Source organism: Trichechus manatus, unplaced genomic scaffold (genome assembly GCF_000243295.1).
Source record: "Trichechus manatus latirostris isolate Lorelei unplaced genomic scaffold, TriManLat1.0 scaffold00207, whole genome shotgun sequence".
In the NCBI taxonomy this organism is placed as follows: domain Eukaryota; kingdom Metazoa; phylum Chordata; class Mammalia; order Sirenia; family Trichechidae; genus Trichechus; species Trichechus manatus.
Genome location: NW_004444143.1, coordinates 209314 through 230084, shown reverse-complemented (window position 1 = coordinate 230084; position 20771 = coordinate 209314). Strand labels below are relative to the sequence as shown.

General features: G+C 41.1%; 1 protein-coding gene across 2 annotated transcripts in view; it reads right to left on the bottom strand.

Annotated features, from left to right (window-relative positions):
* ZNF793 (zinc finger protein 793) overlaps window positions 1-20771 on the bottom strand; it is an 83109-nt gene that overhangs the window by 56287 nt on the left and 6051 nt on the right. Inside the window, exons 2-4 of one of the 2 annotated variants that reach the window (XM_023742253.1) lie at window positions 15419-15545; window positions 14868-14963; window positions 7703-9192 (exon numbers count right to left, since the gene is read on the bottom strand). In XM_023742253.1, the coding sequence (XP_023598021.1) occupies window positions 7703-9192; window positions 14868-14963; window positions 15419-15545 (1713 nt within the window). Of the gene's footprint in view, window positions 1-6753; window positions 9193-14867; window positions 14967-15418; window positions 15546-20771 lie in introns of those variants that run through there. The other variant, XM_023742251.1, reaches the window with a different exon arrangement.

Below are 20771 nucleotides of genomic sequence, written 5' to 3'. Positions count from 1 at the left end.
TATGACTTCCAGCACAATGTTAAATAGGAGTGGTGATAAAGGGCATCCTTGTCTTGTTCCTGTTCTCAAGGGGAATGTTTTCAGCCTCTCTCCCTTAAGAATGATGTTCGCCACTGGTTTTGCAGAGATGCCTTTTATTATGTTGAGAAGTTTCCCTTCTATATTTTATTGAGAGTTTTTATCAGGAATGGGTGTTCGAATTTGTTGAATGCCTTTTCTGTGTCAATTGAGATGATTGTGTGATTCTTTTCTTTCCTTTTATGTGGTGGATTACATTGATTGATTTTCTAATATTGAACCATCCTTGCATAAGTGGTATGAATCCTACTTCGTCATGGTGTATTATTTTTTTGATATGATGCAGAATTCTATTGGCTAGAATTTTATTGAAAATTTTTGGACCTATATTCATGAAATTGGTCTGTAATTTTCTTTCTTTTTTTTTTTTTTGTGGCATCTTTGCCTAGTTTTGGTATCAGGGTTATACTGGCTTCATAGAATGAATTTGGAAGTGTCGCTTCCTTTTCTATGTTGTGAAATAGTTGTAGTAGTCCTGGTATAAGCTTTTCTCTTAATGTTTGGTAGAATTATCCAGTGAAGCTATCTGGGCCAGGGCTTTCTTTCGTTGGGAGTTTTTTTTTTTGTTTTTGTTTTTTACCTTTTCAATCTCTTCTCGTTATTGGTCTGTTTAGATTTTCATCACTTTGTGTTTGTTTGTGTAGGTAGTGTATTTCTAGAGATTTTGCCATTTCCTCTAGCTTTTCAAATTTGTTGGAGTATAGTTTTTCATAATACTCTGTTATGATCCTTTTTATTTCAGTTGGGTCAGTTTTAATGTCCCGTTTCATTTCTTATTTGGGTTATTTTTGTCCTTTTTTTTTTTTTTTGTCATTTTGGCCAGTGGTTTGTCGATTTTGTTGATCCTTTCAAATAACCAACTTTTAGTTTTGTTGATTCTATTGTTTTTCCATTCTCTATTTCATTTGTTTCTGCTCTGATCTTTGTTATTTCCTATCTTCTGGTGGCTGTGGGCTTTTCTTTTTGCTGTTCTCTATTTGAGTTGTGTAATGTTTTGATTTTGTCCCTTTCCTCTTTTTTGATGTCTGCATCTATTGCTATAAATTGTCCTCTGAGGTCTGCCTTTGCTGTGTCCTGAGTGTTTTGGTATGATGTGTTTTCATTCTTGTTTCATTCTAGGAATTTTTTTATTCCATCTCTGATTTCTTCTATTACCCAGTGGTTTGTAAGCAAGATGTTATTCAGTTTCCATGTAATTGATTTTTTTCCCTGCTCTTCCAGTTGTTAATTTCTACCTTGATGGCATTGTGGTCAGAGGAAATACTTTGTATTATCTCAATGTTTTGGATTTTGCTGAGGGTTGCTCTGTGGCCTAAGATGTGGTCTATTGTGGAGAATATTCCATGTGTATTGGAAAAGAATGCGTACTTTGCAGCTGTTGGATGTAGTGTTCTACATATGCCTATGAGGTCAAGTTGGCTGATTGTGTCCTTTAGGTCTTGTGTGTCTTTGTTCAGTTTCTTTCTAGATGTTCTGTCCTTTACTGAGAGTGGTGTGTTGAAGACTCCTACTATTATTGTGGAACTGTGAGTTTCTCTTTTCAGTGCTGTTAGAGTTTATGTATTTTGGAGCCCTGTCATTGGGTGTGTAGTAGTTTATCATGGTTATGTCTTCATGATAGATCGTACCCTTAATCATTATATAGTGTCTTTGTCTTTTATGGTGGATTTTGTTTTAAAGTGTATTTTATCTGAGATTAGTATGACACCCCTGCTCTTTTTTGGTAGCTGTTTGCTTGATATATTTTTTCCAACTTTTGATTTTTAATAAATTTATGTCTTTGTTTCTAAGGTATGTCTCTTGTAGACAGCATATTAATGGATTCTGTTTTTTTAATCCATTCTGTCACTGTCTCTTTATGGGTACATTCAGGCCATTTACATTCAGTGTAATTACTGATAGGTGTGAGTTTATTGTTGTCATTTTGTAGTGCTTTTTTTGTGTGGTGCTGATGTTTTCTTTGTTCCTCTTACTCTCCTGTGCTGAATTCCTTTTGTTTGTAATTCTTTTCATTTGTTTTTGTATAGTTTTGTTTTACTGAGACTTTATGTTTTTCTTCATTTTGATGACTAGGTTAGTTAACTCTTTGTGGTTACCTTGAAATTTACCCTTATATTCCTAGGTTTGAACCAGTTATTACTTGGTATCACCTCGCCTTCCTCTTCATTAGAAGGTTCTACACCTACACCGTTTATTCTCTCTTTCATTGTTCTGATGTTGTCATTTACAGATTAACCTTTCTGGTTCCCAGCTGTAATTCGTTTGGTTTTGGATAGTCCTTGAGAGTTCATTTCCTAAGTTGGTATCTGGCTGGTATGATCTTGCATCCTAGATTCAGCCTGTGGTCTGATTTTGTTTGAAGGACACCTTTTAATAATTCTTGTAAGTTTTGTTTGGTTTTTACATACTCCCTTAATTTCTGTTTAACTGGAAATGTCCTAATTTCATCATCATATTTGAATGTTTTGCAGGATAATATTCTTCTTGGCTGGCAATTTTCTTCTTTCAAGGTTTTATATATGTCATCCCATTGCCTTCTTGCCTGTATGGTTTCTGCCAAATAATCAGAGCTTAGTGTTACTGTTTCTCCTCTGTATGTGACTTTTTGTCTTTCTCGACTGCTCTCAGGATTCTTTGTCTTTGGTTTTAATGAGTGTGATTATGATATCCCTTGATTTTCTTTTGGGGTCTATCCTACATGGGGTTCGTTGAGCTTCTTGGATGGTCAGCTTTTCATCTTTCATGATATTGGGGAAGTTTTCTCTCAGAAGTTCTTCAATGATCCTCTGTTTTCTCACCCTGTTCTGGAACCTCGATCACTCACAGATTTTTGCTTTTGATTGTATCCCACATAATTCTCAGGGTTTCTTCTTCATTTTTTTTTTATTTTTCCTCAAAGTTGTGTCTACATGTTTGTCTTCATTTTGCAAATCCTGTCTTCCATCGTTTCTAACCTGCTCCTCAGCCCTTCTATGACACTGTCCATTTCTAAAATCGTGTTTATCTTTTGGATTTCTAATTGTTGTTTTTGTATGATTTCTAGTTGTGAATTTATTTTGGCATTTTGTTTCTTATTATATTCCTGAATTATTCCATTTTTTTGTCTGTATTTTCCATGAATTTATCTATTTTTTTCCTCATTTTTGTCTGCTTTTTGCTTCAACTTTTGGATAGCTCTGAATATTAGAGATTTGAATTCCCAATCAGGTAGTTATAGTGCTTTTTCTTCTACTGGAAGGTCATCTGGTGTTTTATTTTGGGTGCCCCCTTTTTTTTAATATGTTTTGATACTGTCTGCTGTCTTTGGGACATTCAGTATTTTCCTTGTTTATTTATTGTAGATTTGTTTCATCCTGCTTTTTTATTTATGTCTGAGCAGGCGGCTTGTGCGTTCTTTGTTGTTTGCTTGTCTGTGGGCACAATACTTTTCGCCTTCTTGTCCAATGAGCAGGTCCAGTCGCTCAGCTATGGTGCAGCAGGGCAAGTCCAGCTGAAGAGGAGTTGCTGGGATGGGTTGTTTGTGGCACGTACTGTAGCCAACAGGGCGGGCTGGGAATCAGTGCAGGGCTGGTTCTTGTAGGCCATGCCTGTGCTGCTCAGGGGTTTGATGTTCAGCACACGGTGCAGGTAGGAAGGAGTGGGGAGATCGTGATCTGTGGAGCTAAGACAGGTATGGGAAAGAGGGGAGGAGAGAAAAACAGGAGACAAAAACAAACCAAAAAGAGTGCTAACGGAGCTTGCCATTGGAGTGATGAGAGGCCGAGAAACTGGGAAAAAAAGAAAAAGGGTAAAAGAAAAAAATAAAAATTAGAAAAAAAAGAAAATCCCCTAGGGATCCCACTGGTGCAGCTGTGAAGACTGGCAAAGTGGCTCCTAGGTCGTGAAGTACAGCCTGGCTGGAAGGGGTAGAGGTGTCACACAGTGCCAGGTATTCAGGAGACAGGAAGCAAAGGTAAGTACAGAGAGATAAGAAACTGAGAAATGAAGAAAGGGAAGAAGAGAAAACAAAAAACCAAAAGAAAACAAAAAAAGAAATGCCCCCAGGGATCCCACTGTGTGGCTGCATAGACTGAGGAAGTAGCTCCTACGCTGTGTAGTACAGCCCGGCTAGAAGGGGCTCCAAAGCCAAGAAAAGAAAAAGAATACAAACAAATCATAACAGAACACATCAAAACAAAAAACAAAAAGCTCCAGGGATTCCACCAGCATGGTGGTGCGGGCCGGGAAGCAGTTCCATAGTTGAGCGGCGTTTCACAGCCTTTCAGGAAGAAGCAAGGATGGCATATGGAGCCAGGTATTTGAGAGAGAGGAAGAGGAGGTAGTGAGAGGTATGGAAGAAACCAAAAGAAGTGGAAAAAAGCAACACCAGCAACAAACAAATGGCACTCAGGGAGCCAGCCAGTGTGGGCAGGTGGAATCCAGGTGGCACAGGGCTGAAGCCAGTGTCTCCTGGCAAAGAGACTGTGGCTGTAGGAAGCAGAAGAGGCCGAGTGGGGGTGAAGAAGGGTGGAAGGTGGGAAAGCGTATATAGCTGGTTACTGGTTGTTCTGTCTCCTGCTGGGAGCTCTGTGAAGCTGCTTTCCAGTATTGCCTTCTGCTGATCTTCAACAGGGGTCCAAGAAGGCGAATCCGTGCTGCATTAGCTGATAGGGGACCTCTGCACGTATCTCTCCTCACTCTCTGTTCTCTGTCAGTTTCTTATTCCATTTGGGGGTTGGCTGAGTTCTTCATCTCTTCATTTGATGTTTATGGTTTCAGGAATGACATTTGTCTCTGTTTGACTTAGTTTTTAAGGTCTTTGCTGTGGAGGGACGGCGTGGTGCTTCTGTCTATAGCACCACGTTGCCTGGAAGTCTAGCCCCTTTAAGATCTTGCTTAGAAATCTCATCAGCCAGATATCCAAGTTCATCACTTACAAGTTCTATCTTTCACCAAACATTTGAACATTATGAGGACAAGTTCTTTGCCACTGCATAAAAAGCATCGCCCTTCTTCCACTGTCCAATCATATGTTTATCATTTTGTTTTAAAGCCTCACCAGAAGCACATTTAACATCCATATTTCTAGCAACATTCTGTTGCTGGCACCATATATATTCTCTAAAATGACAGAGACTTTCTCTTTAGCTCTCCTCACTTCCTCTGAGCCCTCACCAGAACTGCCTTTGACATCCATAATTCTACCAACACTCTCTTCAAGGCAATCTAGGCTTTTACTATTAGGCACCTTAAAACTCTTCCAGCCTCTACCCATTACCCAATTCCAAAACTGCTTCCACATTTTAGGTATCTGTTAGAGCAGCACCCCACTCTTCCAGTACCAAATTCTGTCTTAGTTATCAAGTGCTGCTATAACAGAAATACCACAAGTGGATGACTTTTAACAAACAGAAGTTTATTTTTTCACAGTTTAGGAGGCTAGAAGTCCAAATTTAAGGTGCTGGCTCTAAGGGAAGGCTCTCTGTGTCAGCCCTGGAGAAAGGTCTTTGTCTCTTCTGAGCTTCTGCTCCTGAGCAATCTTCATGTGGCTTGGCATCTCTCTTCCCCCATCTCTGCTTCTTTTGCTTGTTTATTTTATATCTAAAAAGAGGCTGACTTAAGACACATCCTACGCTAATCCTGTCTCATTAATGTAACAAAGACAACCCATTCCTAAATATGATTATAACCAGAGGCATAGAGGTTAGGATTTACAACATATATTTTTGAGAGACATAATTCAATCCATAACAGAATAAAAACTCTTTTCTATTGAGTAGGAATAGGGAGTCAGCCCAGGCATTGTCATGGGGGAGGAGTGAGAAGGGCAGGCCATTACCACTGTCCCATCTAGGCTAATATTTCATAATTTTTCACCAGGTTCTTCTCACTCTACTCAAACTTACTTAGATTTTGCACACAAATTAAGACTTCTACACCTCATACTATTTGGGATAGCGAGTCCTTAATTCTCACTCCTTTGATATTGAGACTTAAACTACTACAAACTGGGTGACTGAAAACAATAGAAATTTACTCTCTCACAGTTTAGGAGGCTAGAGGTCCAAAATCAAGGTGTCAGCAGGGCCATGCTCCCTCTGAAGGCTCTCGAGAAGAATCCTTCTCCGTCTCTTCTAACTTCTGGTGGTTGCTGGCACTCCTTGACACTCCTTGGCTTGAAGCTGCATCATTCCAATTTCTGCTCTATCTTCACAGGGCCAGCTTCCCTCTGTGTGTCTGTCTCCAAATAACTCACTCCTTATGAGGATACCATCACTGGATTTAGGACCTACCCTAATCCATTATGACCTCAACTTGATTACATCTACAAAGACTACATCTCCAAACAAGGTCAATTTGACAGGCACTGGGGATAAGACTTCAGCATATTTTGGGGAGTACACAGTTCTATTTCTTACAGGATCCATGTTTATTTTTCCCCTAAATTGAAAGCCAGTGGCTCAAACCCTGTCTTGTATTTGTCATTTTCACACTAATTTGAAAAGCTGCTTTATCATACTTTAAATGCTCGTGTATAGATAAGCTTTTTTTTTTTGTACGGTTCTAAAGATCTATTCTAAGTACCCGTGTCAGAACAAAAAGACATACACTTTCCTGACCATTCTTGGAAACTTTATTTTCCAGTAAGATTCAGAATCATTTAGTCAAGCTCCATGAAAAAAAAAAAGGGGGGGGGGAATTGACCCAGGATCTACAAATTAGTGGGACACTATGGTTTTCAAAAAGAGCATATTCCCAACCAGAAGCGTGATATATTTTACAATGGTTGGAAAGATTTACACCAACAAATTACCTGTGGGATGTTATATGGTAATTCAAGGGAGAATAGAGAGTAATTTAATTCTCTACTTCTGCATTTGTGTGGTTTCTTCAAAAACGCACATATTACATTTCTAGTCTAGATACACCAGTCAATAAAAAATTTCCAGTATACCTCCAACCTGGAAACAGGAGAAAGTAAAGCTAGGATATTTCAAAAGACAGACACCTCTTCCCCAAACCTAGAGCTAGGACATTTACTATCTTTCTCACCTATCAGCAGTCCGTACATTAAAACCCTTTGTAGCCATGCACGATCCCTGTTTGCATGAATTCACCATTCCCCAAACTCTCCCTGAGGCTGACTCTCCTGGGTCATGTATGGCAGTGGAGAACCAGAATTAAATCAGCAAGAGTTTCTGCCAAGTCTCTTGTTCTCACACAGGCCAGACATACATCAAGAGAGACAAGCCTAGGAGTCACTTCCACAACATCCAGGTTACTGTGGAAGAAGTGCTCTAGTATGCTCAGGAAACGACACTGGAAGAGTCTCTTCCTAATTTCAGCCTATTTTAAAAGTACTCTATCAAGTTACCCGAATGACCGTCCACAAGCCACCATCCTAAAGAAAGCGATAGCTTTTGGAAATGGGCCAGAATTCTCCTTCGGGTGGACTGGAGATGCTGACTCCTGGGCACCTCTGCTTTGGTGCCTGGCAATGACTTATTACTAACGCCACAGTCAAACTCTGGAAAAAAAAAAAAAAAAAGACCTTCTGCCCTATGTGTGTCCTCTGGTGTTTTATGAAGCGTGACTTCTGTCTAAAGGCTTCACTACACTCCTTGTACACACAGAGTTTCTATACTGAGTGTGTCCTCTGATGTCTGATGAGGTTTGACTTCCAACTAAATCCTCGCCCACACTTCCTGCAAATATAAGGCTTCTCCCCTGAATGTGTCCTCTGGTGTCTGATGAAGTGTGACTGTCGGCTAAAGCCTTGCCCACATGAGGCTGCCCCGTGTGCCCTCTGGTGTGTAATGAGAGTTAACTTATCACAAAAGCCTTGCCCACATTCCTTGCACACAAGGGGTGTATCACCTGAGTGTGTCGTCCTGTGCCTGAATAGGTTTGGCTGCTGGCTGAAGCTTCTACCACACTCCCTGCATAAGAAAGGCTTTTCCCCTGAGTGCGTCCTCTGGTGTGAGCTGAGGGTTGACTTATCATTAAAGCCTCGCCCACACTCCCTGCATACAAACGGCTTCTCCCCTGTGTGCGTCCTTAGGTGTCTGTTGAGGTGTGACTTCTGGCTAAAGGCTTGCTCGCATTCCCTGCAAACATAAGGCTTCTCTCCCGAATGTGTCCTCTTATGTCTAATGAGGTGTGAATTCTGGCAAAAGCCACGCCCACATTCTCTGCAAACATAAGGCTTCTCTCCAGAGTGTGCCCTCTGGTGTGTGATGAGGTTTGACTTTAGGCTAAAGCTCTGCCCACATTCCTTGCATACATAAGGCTTGACCCCTGAATGTGTCCTCTGATGTGTGAAGAGGTTTGACTTCCAACTAAAGCCTCGTCCACACTCCTTGCACACATAAGGTTTCTCGCCTGAATGTGTCCTCTGATGTGTGAAGAGGTTTGACTTCCAAGTAAAGGCTCGTCCACACTCCTTGCACACATAAGGTTTCTCCCCTGAATGTGCCCTCTGGTGCGTGATGAGGTTTGACTTCCAGGTAAAGCCCCGCCCACATTCCCTGCACACATAAGGCTTTTCCCCAGAGTCTGTCCTCTGGTTTTTGATGAAGACTGACACACTGCCCAAGTCTTGTCCCCACTCCTTGTACACGTAAGGTATCTCCCCTGTGTGTGCCTTCTGGAGGTTGAGTAGATCTGACCTCTTGATAAAGCCTAGTCCAAACTCTCCATATTTGATTGCTCCAAATCCTGAGATTTCTAAATCACTAAAAACTTTGTCTGTTTCCTCAAGGTCTGCCCTCTGTTCTGAGCTGGGCCCTAGTTCCACCACTGTGCTGTCTTCCTTGGGCCGAACAGGCTGTTCTTCAGGTGGGCTGGAGAATGCCCCTGAAGTGGTGTTCTTGTTTACTCTCCCAATCAAGGCTTTGAAGTCTTCTTTCTCTTGAACTTCCGCTTTGACACTAGAGCAGCTATGATCAAAAAGTTGTTCCTGCTGCTGTTTCTGACCTCCTGGATTTTGTTTCCCCGGATGGAAATGACTTTCTGGATGTAAACTTGAGAATATCTGAGGTTGATGACTGAGCCAGCCATGTTGGCTGAGGGCTTGCTGACTGGAGAATGCCAGAGCGCAGGAGAGATAAGGTTGAATTTCTGGTTTTGATCCTCCTGAAGAAAGAACATTTTCAGTCAGAGTTATCAGAGTTAGGCCTGCCTAGGCCATTTTGCCTTATCTTATAGATATGCCCCACCGATCATTCAAAATATGGAATTCATTCAAAGTATGTTTATATCACAAGCTGTTTCCAACCAAGACATTCTTCCTGGACCTGTCTTTTATTTTACTTTATACATTACATTTTCCATTGCAAGAGTCAGCAAACTCACCTGGTGGGCTAAATCCAGCCTGTAATCCGTTTTTGTATGGCCCACCAGCTAAAAATAATTTTTACATTTTTTAATAAAATTATTACGTTTACATTTTCACATTTAATAAAACCTTATATTAAAAAAAGAACTATGTTAAAGAAACTGCATGTAGCCTGACAGGCTTAAAACGTTTATTATGTGTCCATTTACAGAAAAAGTTTATTGACCTCTGTTCTGTTGCAATGCCAAAGACTTATGTTCACATTATCCAGCAGACTAAAAATTTTCAGGGGTTCTAGAAATCAACCAAAAGCATACAATAAATTGAGAAATGTTTATTAGTGGGAAAACACTGAACATCAGATAAGAACAGCAGAAATCTGTGACATTACTGCCTGGAGATGCTCTCACCCCTTCTATACCCCAGCTTGGTCTGTGTGGCAGTTTTACCAGGGCAGGCCATGAAACCGTAGTTTAATTGCTGCTGGAGGGGGCTCACTTGATTTGGAATGGGGGGTGAAAAGCCAATGCCTAGTGGAGCTGTCATTAAAAGTAGTCATCTAGGTGGTAAACAAACAGGGAAGGCCAGCGATTCTGCTAGTGTGAGGCTGTGGTTTTGGTTGAGATGAAAAACAGACTGGTGGACTAGACAGAAATTTAACATGGAGACTCTGGAAACAAGACAGGCAGAAAAGGGCTTGATAAGCTCTTCAAACAACCCTAGCTGAAAAGAAGGCTATGGACACAAACAGGAAAGACTAGAAGGGGCTGAAGCTATCCACATACCCCTGCCTGACAGGGAGGCTGTAACCAGGTGTAGAGAAAAGCAAGAAAGCCCAGTGGAAAGTAAGAGCCAGGAAAGACTTGGAAACTGCCTGAACTTTGAATGCATTCCATATCCTAAACACTTATCCATCAGCAGAGTGTTACTGGCTCAAAGTCTTTAAGCACAACCTATAGCCAATTATTACAGACTACTAAACTATGCAAGCACAAAGCTGACATCTATAAAGCCCGGGTGAAAATAATCACATGAATACATGTTTTTTTTTTATAATGAGCAGAAACATCATCACTGCAGAAGAGACATATTCCACAGATTTAATCTTGAAAAGTCACTAAATAAATAAAAAGCAGCAACAACGATCTTCAGGCAGGAAATATAAGCAGATACCAGAGGCATAATATTGAAATATTATAAATAATAAATCATAATATATATTTATCTAAAATATATTATAAAAAGTTATACTATAAATAATAAATTTAAAATGAAGTTATCTAAAATATCAAATTTTAGAAGAAGTAGAAAAAAGTGACCCATACTCAAGAAACTGTCTCTGAGTGGTTTCAGATGTTGATTTAGGGGAAAAAAAATTTCAAAGCTGATATATATATGTTCAAAGAACTAAAGGAAAAAATATGTAAAAAAAATTAAAGGAAAGTATGATAATAATGAAGGAACCCTGATGATGCAATGGTTAAGCGCTCAGCTGCTAACCGGAAGGTCGACAATTCGAACCCACCAGCTGCTCCGTGGGAGAAAAGACCTGGCGATCTGCTCCCGTAAAGATTACAGCCTAGGAAACCTTACATGGCAGTTCTACGCTGTCCTATAGGGTCACTATGAGTAGGAACTTACTTGACGGCACACAACAACAACAGGGTAACAGTGACTCAACAAATAGAGAATCTCAATGAAGAATTGCTATTGTGTGCTATCAAGTCAATTCCAACTCATAATGACCCTATATGAAGATTAAAAAAATCCGTAACAAAATACTAGCAAACTAAATCCAGCAATGGATAAGAAGAATTCTATACCATGACTAAATAAGGTTTATTCTAGAAATGCAAGGCTGGTTCAACATTCAAAAATCAATGTCATTCACCACATTAACAGAGTAAAGCAGAAATATCATATGATCTTCTAAAAGGAAACGTCTAGAATTTTTTTCTTACAGGGCAAGATAATACATATTGTAGACTTGTGGGCCATACAATCTCTGCTGTTGTGTGAAGGCAGCTAGAGAAAATATGTAAACAAATGAGTGTGCCTATGTTCCAATAAAATTTTATTTATAAGAACTTTATTTACATAGGAAATAAAACTTTATTTACTGTTCATGGCCTGTAATGTTTTAGCCTCTGATCTAAATAGATGCAGGAAAATCATCTGACAAAATTCAACCCCATGCATGATAAAAACTCTCAGCAAAATAAGAAGGGAAATGCCTCAACCTGATAAAGCTAACATTATACTAGATGGTGAAAAAAGCGAATGCTTGTCACCCAAATTGAAGACCACAAAATGGATGTTCACTCTCATTGCATCTATTTAACACTGTACCGATGGTCCTAGCTACTGCAATAAAGCAAGAAAAAGAAATTAAAGGCATATAGATTAGAAAGGAAGGAAAAAAAAGCTGTCTATGTCCACAGATGACATGATCAGTCACATAGAAAATGCTAAGGAATCCAGAAAAAAGCTACTATACCTAATAAGTGAATTAAGGAAGGTTACAAGAAACAAGGGCGATATACGAAACTCAAAAGTATTTTCATATACTAGCAGTGAACAACTGGAAGTTGAAATTAAAAATACAATTCTATCCACAATAGCATCCAAAATCATGAAATAATTAGGGATAAATTTACCAAAATATGTGTGACACCTGCACACTGAAAACTATAAAACAGTGCTACAATAATGAAGACAGTGTGGCTTTCACAAAGATCAGTGGAACAGAATAAGGAGACCAGAAATAGTCTCTCAGGTATACGGTCAACTAATTTTTGGCAAAGGAATACAACAGGGAAAAGACTTCACTTCACATCATACTTAAATCATAATGAAAATTAGAAATATTTTGAACAAAACAATGACAAAAAGAACTACATATCAAATTTGTGGGATTCCACTTAAGAAAAAAAGAAATTTATAATCTTAAATCCTTATATTAGAAAAGAAGAAAGGCTGAAAAGTAATAATGCTAAGCATTTATCTCAAAAAGTTAGAAAAAGAACAACAAAATAAGCCCAAAAGAAGGGGACATAATACACATAATAGACACGACCAACAAGCCAAAAGTTGCTTTTTGAAAAGATTAATAAGATTCACAAATCTTTGACAAGACTGAACAAGGGAAAAAGGGGAGGCACACATAAACAGATTAAATAGTTGTCTACATCTGAAATTCCAAAGAATCTATATAGGACAAATTATTAAAATAAAACCATTCAGCAAGGCTCCTAGCTATATGATTAATATGATGAAATAAATTTTATTTTTTACATGTCAACAAAAACAATTATAAAAAATTAGTTTTTAAAAATGTAATTTTCAAAATAACAAAAAATATAATAAGCCCATGTATAAATTTAAAGAAAGATGTACATTACAGAAAATTATAAAACTTAGCAGAAGGAAGTAATGAAGATATATTAATAAACAGAGAAGGTACCATATTAATAAACAGACTTAATATTGTAAAAGGTATCAATTCTTCCCTAATTATTGATATATAATTTACATATAAAATTAATTAATATAGAAATCCAATGCAATTATAACAATCCTGACAAAATATTCTATGAAATCTCAAGAGCTAATTATTATAGACTATCAAAGGGATAAAACACTGTGGCAATATCACACTGTTTTAATTTACTATAACTTTATAATAAGTTTTGACATCTAGTAAATATAAAGTTAAAAAAAAAGCAGGTAGGCAGGTCATAGACTGGAAGAAGAGAAATACAACATAATTAACTGACAGAGCTCATTTCCAGGATTTATGAAGAATTTCTACAAATTGATAAGAAAAAGAAAAACAGGCAAAAGATTTGAACAGGCAATTCACAGAAAACACCAAAGCCAATCAACATATGAACATATGGAAAGATGCTCAAGCTCAATAGTAACCAAATTAGAACCTCTGTGAGATGCCATTTCATACCCAAAAGATGGGCAAAAACTAAAGTCTGATCACACCAAGTACTGACCAGGATGCAGAACAACTAGAATTCTTATACAATGCTATGCAAATGTAAACAAATTTGGGAAACAGTTTGCATTACCCAGCCAGACTGAACAAATGCATACTCTCTGACTCGGCTCTTCCACTCCTAGGTAGAGATCTTAGAGAAGTAAGTGCCTATGCACCCAACATGTGTCTGCGAATGCTCATAGCAGCATTCTTTAATAGTCAAATTCGGTAAAAACATAAATGTCCAACAAAAATAGAATGGATAAATGAATTGTATTATAATTACACAGATCATACAACACTACAAAACAGTGAAAATGAATGAACCAGAGCTGCACATATCAACATGAATGAATCTTACAAACTTAGTGAAGCAAATTGCAGAAGGATATGAGGACATTAACATAAAGTTTAAAATATGCCAAACAACACTACAGTGGTTAAAGGAAGTATATCTATGAAGTAAAGAACAAAAGCACGCATGGGATTATAAATCCCTAATTTTGCAGAACGGTTCCCTTTGGGTAATGTGTGGGGAGTGGGATACAGTCTAGGAAGGGAGACGGGGGCTTAAACCGTTGAGATGATATTTATTTCTTAAGCTGGTGTGTTGGCACATGAGTTTCTATTTTATTCTTATTCATAGCTTACTGTAATCTTACATACTGTGTAATAAATGGTTAAAAATATAGGAATTGGAGATGTGGAGATAATCAATTATGCTTAGCATAAGAGAAACTGGAACATATCTAGAAGCATAGCAGACTTAATGCTCATGGGTGGGTGCAGTTTTTAAGATCAGTGAGAGAGAAAGAAGCCCATGAATGAGAAAAGACCGAGCACGATGGAGAGAGCAAATCAAGTGAGAGGAAGAGAGGCTTCCTAGAAGAAAGACAAGGAAAGCTCCTCCCTCAACTGAAGGTGATGTTCTAGAAGGGAGGCCATGCCAGGCAGTCTTACTAGTGACCTAACAGACCTCTTACGCATGCGAAAGCTGGACAATCAATAAGGAAGACCGAAGACGAATTGATGCCTTTGAATTACGGTGTTGGCGAAGAATACTGCATATCCCATGGACTGCCAAAAGAACAAATCTGTCCTGGAAGAAGTACAGTCAGAATGCTCCTTAGAAGCAAGGATGGTGAGACCACATCTCACATATTTTGGACATGTTATCGGGAGGGATTAGTCCCTGGAGAAGGACATCATGCTTGGTAGAGGGTCAGCGAAAAAGAGGAAGACCCCCAACAAAATGGATTGACACAGTGGCTGCAACAATGGGCTGAAGCTTAACAATGACTGTGAGGCTGACGCAGGACCGGGCAGTGTTTCATTTTGTTGTACACGCTGTGAGTCGGAACCGACTTGATGGCACCTAACAACAACAGACCGGGAGAAGAGCTTCCTCCCGAGTACTTGAGGTGCCTGCCCCCTCCCCCCCTGCCAAGCTGCTTACCAGCCCGTCTGCCCTGCGCTCCCACTCACCTAGACAGGGGTCCAGCAGATGTTTTCTCTCCCCTCTCCGGGGCTCCTCCCTGTGCTCCAGCTGAGTAATGAGTTTTGGTTTGGAAAATGGAATGCCTGCTTATAGGGAAAGAAAAGAAGGAGAATCTTGGTTATAGGCTCAAGGGGCCATTCCAGAACTTAGACCTCAAATAGGAAGGGAAACCCAGAGGGTGCTGCAAGGACCTATGACTGGTAACTCTCTGCAGAAGGGTTAAGGCAAGTGTGCTTCCAATCAGAGAGACAGCATACTGATGCTTGGGGAATGAAAATCTCCTGGGTTTGGAGCAAGATGAAGTTAGAAGAGAGTTCAGTCTTGGGAAAGAGGCTGAGAAATGCAGTGTCATACACAACATGAATCAATCTACCTGCTTCTAAGTCTTCTAACTATCGATTTACCCTGAGAGAAAAGCTAAATTATTATTTATAAACCCAACTCTAAGGCAAAGCAGCTCCACATGTAGCCTTTCTTCATGATAAGCAGAAGATGCTCCGCAGGGCAGATCTGAAGTGCTAAGGGAAGCCCGCCTTACCCAGTGAGACCAAGTGGTTGCAGGTCTCCAGCATCACTTCTCTGTACAGGGTCCTCTGAGCAGGGCTCAGCAACCACCACTCTTCCTGGGTGAAGTCCACAGCCAGATCCCCGAATGCCACGAAAGCCTTTAACACAAAACACACCCCTCTTCACCCAGAAGCCAGCCTGGCCACGGCTCAGAGTGAGGGGTCAAAAGGCTGCCCTGAGGGAGGTAAGATTTCTAGACTCTTCTTTGGATTCTGACCTTGGTGCCAAGGTTGAAAAGACCATTATTCTATCTCTATCCAGCAGACATCACTTGTGTACCTATTACTGCCAACACCCTAGGCTGGCTGCTATGTGAGATTTAAAAAAAACAGTCCTACACTTGAGGAGCTTTAAATCTAGGCAGGGAGAAGAGAAAGACATCACAGACACAAAATTAAACAACGGTAAAAAATAATCATCTGAGTTTGAAGGATTTGTGTTCCCCTTGAAACAGCTGAGCCTCCAGGGGGTACAAATCACCCACCAAGTCACATACTTCATACAGCAGTGTTCGCCCCTTCCCCACTGCCCCACTTCCTGCCCAGGCCTGAGAGCCAGGAGCAAGAAGTGGTAAAGGGCACGGGCTCAAACCACATTCTTACATCTGGAACCCACCTCTGACCCCAGCGAGTGTAACCTTGGGTGAATTAACTCTCAGTGTCTCGGTAACTTCGTTTCTGAAATAACAGTGCCTATCTCCCAGGGTTGTGGGGAGGATTGAATGAGTTGACAATAGTAAGGTACTCAGACAACTGACTGCGGCACACCGTGATGGGCGAAGACTTCCCAGTCCATTCTGTGTAAAATTCCGTTCCATCGACCAGTTCTTACTCCCGTCCCCGGCTTTGCACTAAGATAGTAGACGTGGTGTTAGTTTTTATTGTTTGACTCCCCTACTAGCATTGCTCATTGCTATTTCTCCAGTGCCTACAACAGAGCTTGCAAACACAAAGCAAATATTTTTAAATGACAGGATATGCATTTATTAGTATTACTATTCCACTACTGAAGTTTCAAATGAAACCTCTGCTGCCTAGAAAGCTGTCCTTTGGGTGGTGAGAATTACATAAAGGTCCTTGGCACAGAGGCTTGGGTGAGGCATCTTGGCTTGGAGACATGCAAAATCAAAGTGCAAGTGAACCTAGGTATTCAGTTCTGAGACTGTTCCTAACTCATCACTCACTGTATCATATGTATGTCCCTACAGGACAGAGGAGAACTGCCCCATAGGGTTTCCAAGGAGCAGCTGGTGGATACAAACTGCAGATCTTTCGGTGAGCAGCCATAGCTCGCTGTAGCTCTTAACCACTGCGCCAGCAGGGCTCTGTCATACATACACACGCACACACACACACACAAAACCAAAAACCAAACTCATTGCCGTCAAGTTGATTTCAACTCATAGTGACCTTACAGAACAGAGTAGAATAGCCCCATAGGGTTTCCAAGGAGCAGCTGGTGGATTCAAACTGTCGACCTTTTGGTTAGCAGCTAAGCTCTTAACCACTGTGCCACCAGGGCTCCATATGTATATGTGTGTGTGTGTGTGTGTGTGTATATATATACATATATAATTGTGTTTCAGGTGAAAGTTTACACAGCAAATTAGGTTCCCATTTAACAATTTTTATACAAATTGTTCTGTGACATTAGTTACAATTTTCATAGTGTGTCAGCATTCTCATTATTTCCATTCTGTTTGTTCTGTTTCCATTGATCTAGCTTCCTTTCCCCTCTGCTTTTGGGTAAATGTTGACTGTTTGATCTCATATTGTTGACTGCTTAAGGGACACGTTACTCAGGGGTGCTACTGTTTATTTTATAAGCCAATCTATGATTTGGCTGAAAGATAACCTCCAGAAGTGGCTTCAGTGCCAAGGTCAAAGGGTATCCTAGGACAATAGTCTCAGGGGTTTCTTTAGTCTCTATAGTTCCAGTCGGTCTGGCCTAAAGGGATTTGAGTTTTGTTCTCCATTTTTCTCCCATTCTATCCGGGTCTTTCTATTGTATCCCTGGTCAGAATGGTTGGTACTGGTAGCCGGGCACCATCTAGTTCTTCTGGTCTCAGGTTAGAAGAGAACATGGTTCGTGTGCGCTATTAGTCCTGCAGGCTAGTTTCTTCTTTGAGTCTTTGGTTTCCTTCATTCTCTCTTTTGCTCCAGATGAGTAGAAATCAATAGTTGTATCTTAGATGGCTGCTCATAAGCTTCTAAGACTCTAGACACTACTCACCAAACTAGTGTGTAGAGCATTAACTTTATGAACCATGTTATGCCAATTGACTAAGTTATCCCATGGGACTATGGTTCTAAGCCTTTTAACCCAGTACGCCAATCCCATGAATTGTCTGGCTATGTCTAGGAAGTCTCCGTAACTGTGCCCCAACGTGCTTAGAACAGGACACACTCTGCGGTCCACAGATAGGTTTAGTATGATACTGTGACCCTCAAATTAATTCCTTGCTCTACCCACCCCAGGAGTTTCACCCTCCCAGGAACCCCTCCCTAAATTTCCTGTCTCCTACCAGCTCAGCTGTTCTACACCGGCTGTGGGATGGCTTTAACCCCACCCCACCCCCATAGTAATAGCAGTCCCAAGACCCAGCTGTCCCCAATATACCTAATCACAAATGGAAGAGCACAGACAGGGCCAGGGAGAGCTGTGGTTCTCACCCTGATCCCTGACTGCACATGAGAGCTATCTGGTGGCTCTGTAAATACCTGGGCCCCACCACAAATCAATAAAATAGAATGCTGGGGATGGGGCTTCTGTACTTTTAAATACTCCTAAGTACAGTCTTGGTTGCAAATCACTGGGTCAGAGGAATCTTGAGGGCAAGGTCACTATGGGATAGAGATCAGGCAGGTTTCGTGAGAGGTGCCATCTTGGTCTTAAAGGGTAGGCAGGATTTAGAAAGGTCAAGGAGAGAGAACAGCGCTGGTCAGTCCAGACAAGGCTTGTGGGATGGGAGGAAATAAGCAGTGAGAAGAGGCTATCTGGCAAAGAGAGAAGGCTAGAGGGTTTGAAAGCCCAAAGGCGCGTAAAAGCTATCCTCTGCTGTGGGGTGCATCTAAGGCAATATTTGAGTATTACCCACGAATTGATGGTTGGGCAACAAACATACGGATGGATAAAACCAAAAACCTGCTGCCGTCGAGTCAATTCTGACTCATGGTGACCCTATATTTATAAAGCAAATATAACAAAATGTTCACTGTTGAATTTAGGAGGTAGGTATGTGAGTGTTCAATGTACATATCTATTTTTTTCTGCATGTTTGAAACTATTCATAAGGTTGGACAGAAAGACTATTCACTCATTCAGGTACCTGCCTGGTACCTTGTGGTGATCTGATTTCCCAAATCCTCCTCAGAACACACACACACACACACCAAACCAACCTTGAAAATCTCAGCTTAAGGAGCTACATTAGAGACAACCTACCTTATTTTAACAAATTCAACACAATTGGATTTTCCTGCAGCCCTTAAACTATGGTCTCTCCCTGCGAACCAAAGCGGCAACAAGCCTGCACGCAGGGGTATGACGGACATTGTACGGTGATTCCTCACGGCCCCTCCAGACCTCTCACTGAGCGGCACACAGCTAGCAGCTCCAGGAACTAACCTCAAGTTAGGTCAAGGGGAGGGCTGACTGGATAAAAGTAATCTGTCCCGAGTCTGAGGGAGAAAAAAATCCACAGGCTCCGGCGGAAGGAATCCAGCTCGTTTGTCTTTGCCGGGCTTCTGGTTGCTGCTCTGCAGCCCTCAGCCTCAGCCATTTCAGAATCTAGAGCCTCCTCCTGCCTTCCACAAGGAGGCTCTGGGTTTCCCAGAACAGGAGCCAACTAGCTGCCAAGTTGTTAGCTGTCCCCAACTCATGGTGACCCTGGGCAGAATGGAACCAGACGCTGCCCAGTCCTGTGCGATCCCCATGATCGGTTGCAGATCACACCATTCTGATCCATGAAGTTTTCACTGGCTGGTTTTCATAGGTGTTATCGCCAGACCCTTCTTCCTGGTCTGTCTGTTCAGCATTCTAGCAACACCCGAAGAAACATGACATAACCACTAGACAGAAGCAGTGAGGCGCTTATGCGCCATCCTTCATGAGATTTAGATTGTATTTGCTATAATGTCATCATTTTAAAGATGCTCTCATCTAAGAGACATACTTTATACCGCGTGGATGGCGCCAGAGGACTACGTGGACTTTAACTCACATCGGGGCACACTTCAGCTCAGCATTTCCATCTTATCAGGGACTACCTGATATCCACAGGTACCTCTTGTGGGAGGCCCCAGGTAGAGCTTACCTAGCAGAAAAGGTATTTTCTTCTGCTCAGTCTACTCATAAAATTTTGCAGGATATAGTAAACTCATTTACAAAATAGTAATAAATAAATAAAAGTAACCCATCCCTTCACCAGCTAAAGAGTGGTTATATGGTCAACCGTGACGGAGAAGCCACCAGAAGTCTGCTGGAGGATTCTGGCAGAAGAGTTGTTTTGAAAAAGCTGTAGTAATGGGAAGCCAATGTTTCTCCTGCTGCCCAGAGACAAGAGCGCAGGTTACCACAGAGGTAGCAGAGTCTAACACACTAGCTTTACTTGTGGTCCCTGAACCCACAGCATCAGCATCCTGAGGATTTGTTAGAAATACAGATTCTCCGGCCTCACCCCAGACCCACTGAATCAGAAATGCTGCGGGTGGGGCCCAGCAATCTGTGTTTTAACAAGCTCTCCAGGTGAAATTTGAGACTCACTCAATGGTGAAAAGCATAAATTCTGGAGACAAAGCTGTGGTCAAATGACAGCGTCTTCCCACTCTCCCACCTCTAGCCCTGGAACCTTGCATCAGTAACTTAGTATCTCTGTGTTTCAATTTCCTATAAAATGGTTATTATAATAATACTTCCCATACAGAGTCACTGTGAGAATTAAACAAAGCTGCCTGGGCAAGCATGCTATAAGCCTGAGAGGAATCATCTGGGTGAAGCTGGCACTATGGAGAACAGTGGATGGAGGAAAGACCCTGGTCCTTGGTGAGCCTGTGGAGCTAGAGGACCAACCCCAAAGCGTGCCCTGCTTTTCAGCTGCCTTTTATGTGAGCCAAGTTCCTTACAGTCTAGACAAACCTGAGTGGGGTTTTCTGTTGCTTGCAGCCAAAACACCCTGTGTGGCTGGTAGATTTGACAGCGATGGCTCCCAGTGAATCATGTCTCCCTGTTTCCACCCTTCATGCATTCCTCTAAACTAACCCCAAGGAATCGGATCTCCCCGTATCTACACTCTTGTGTTATCCTCTTCCACAATGGCTCTGCAC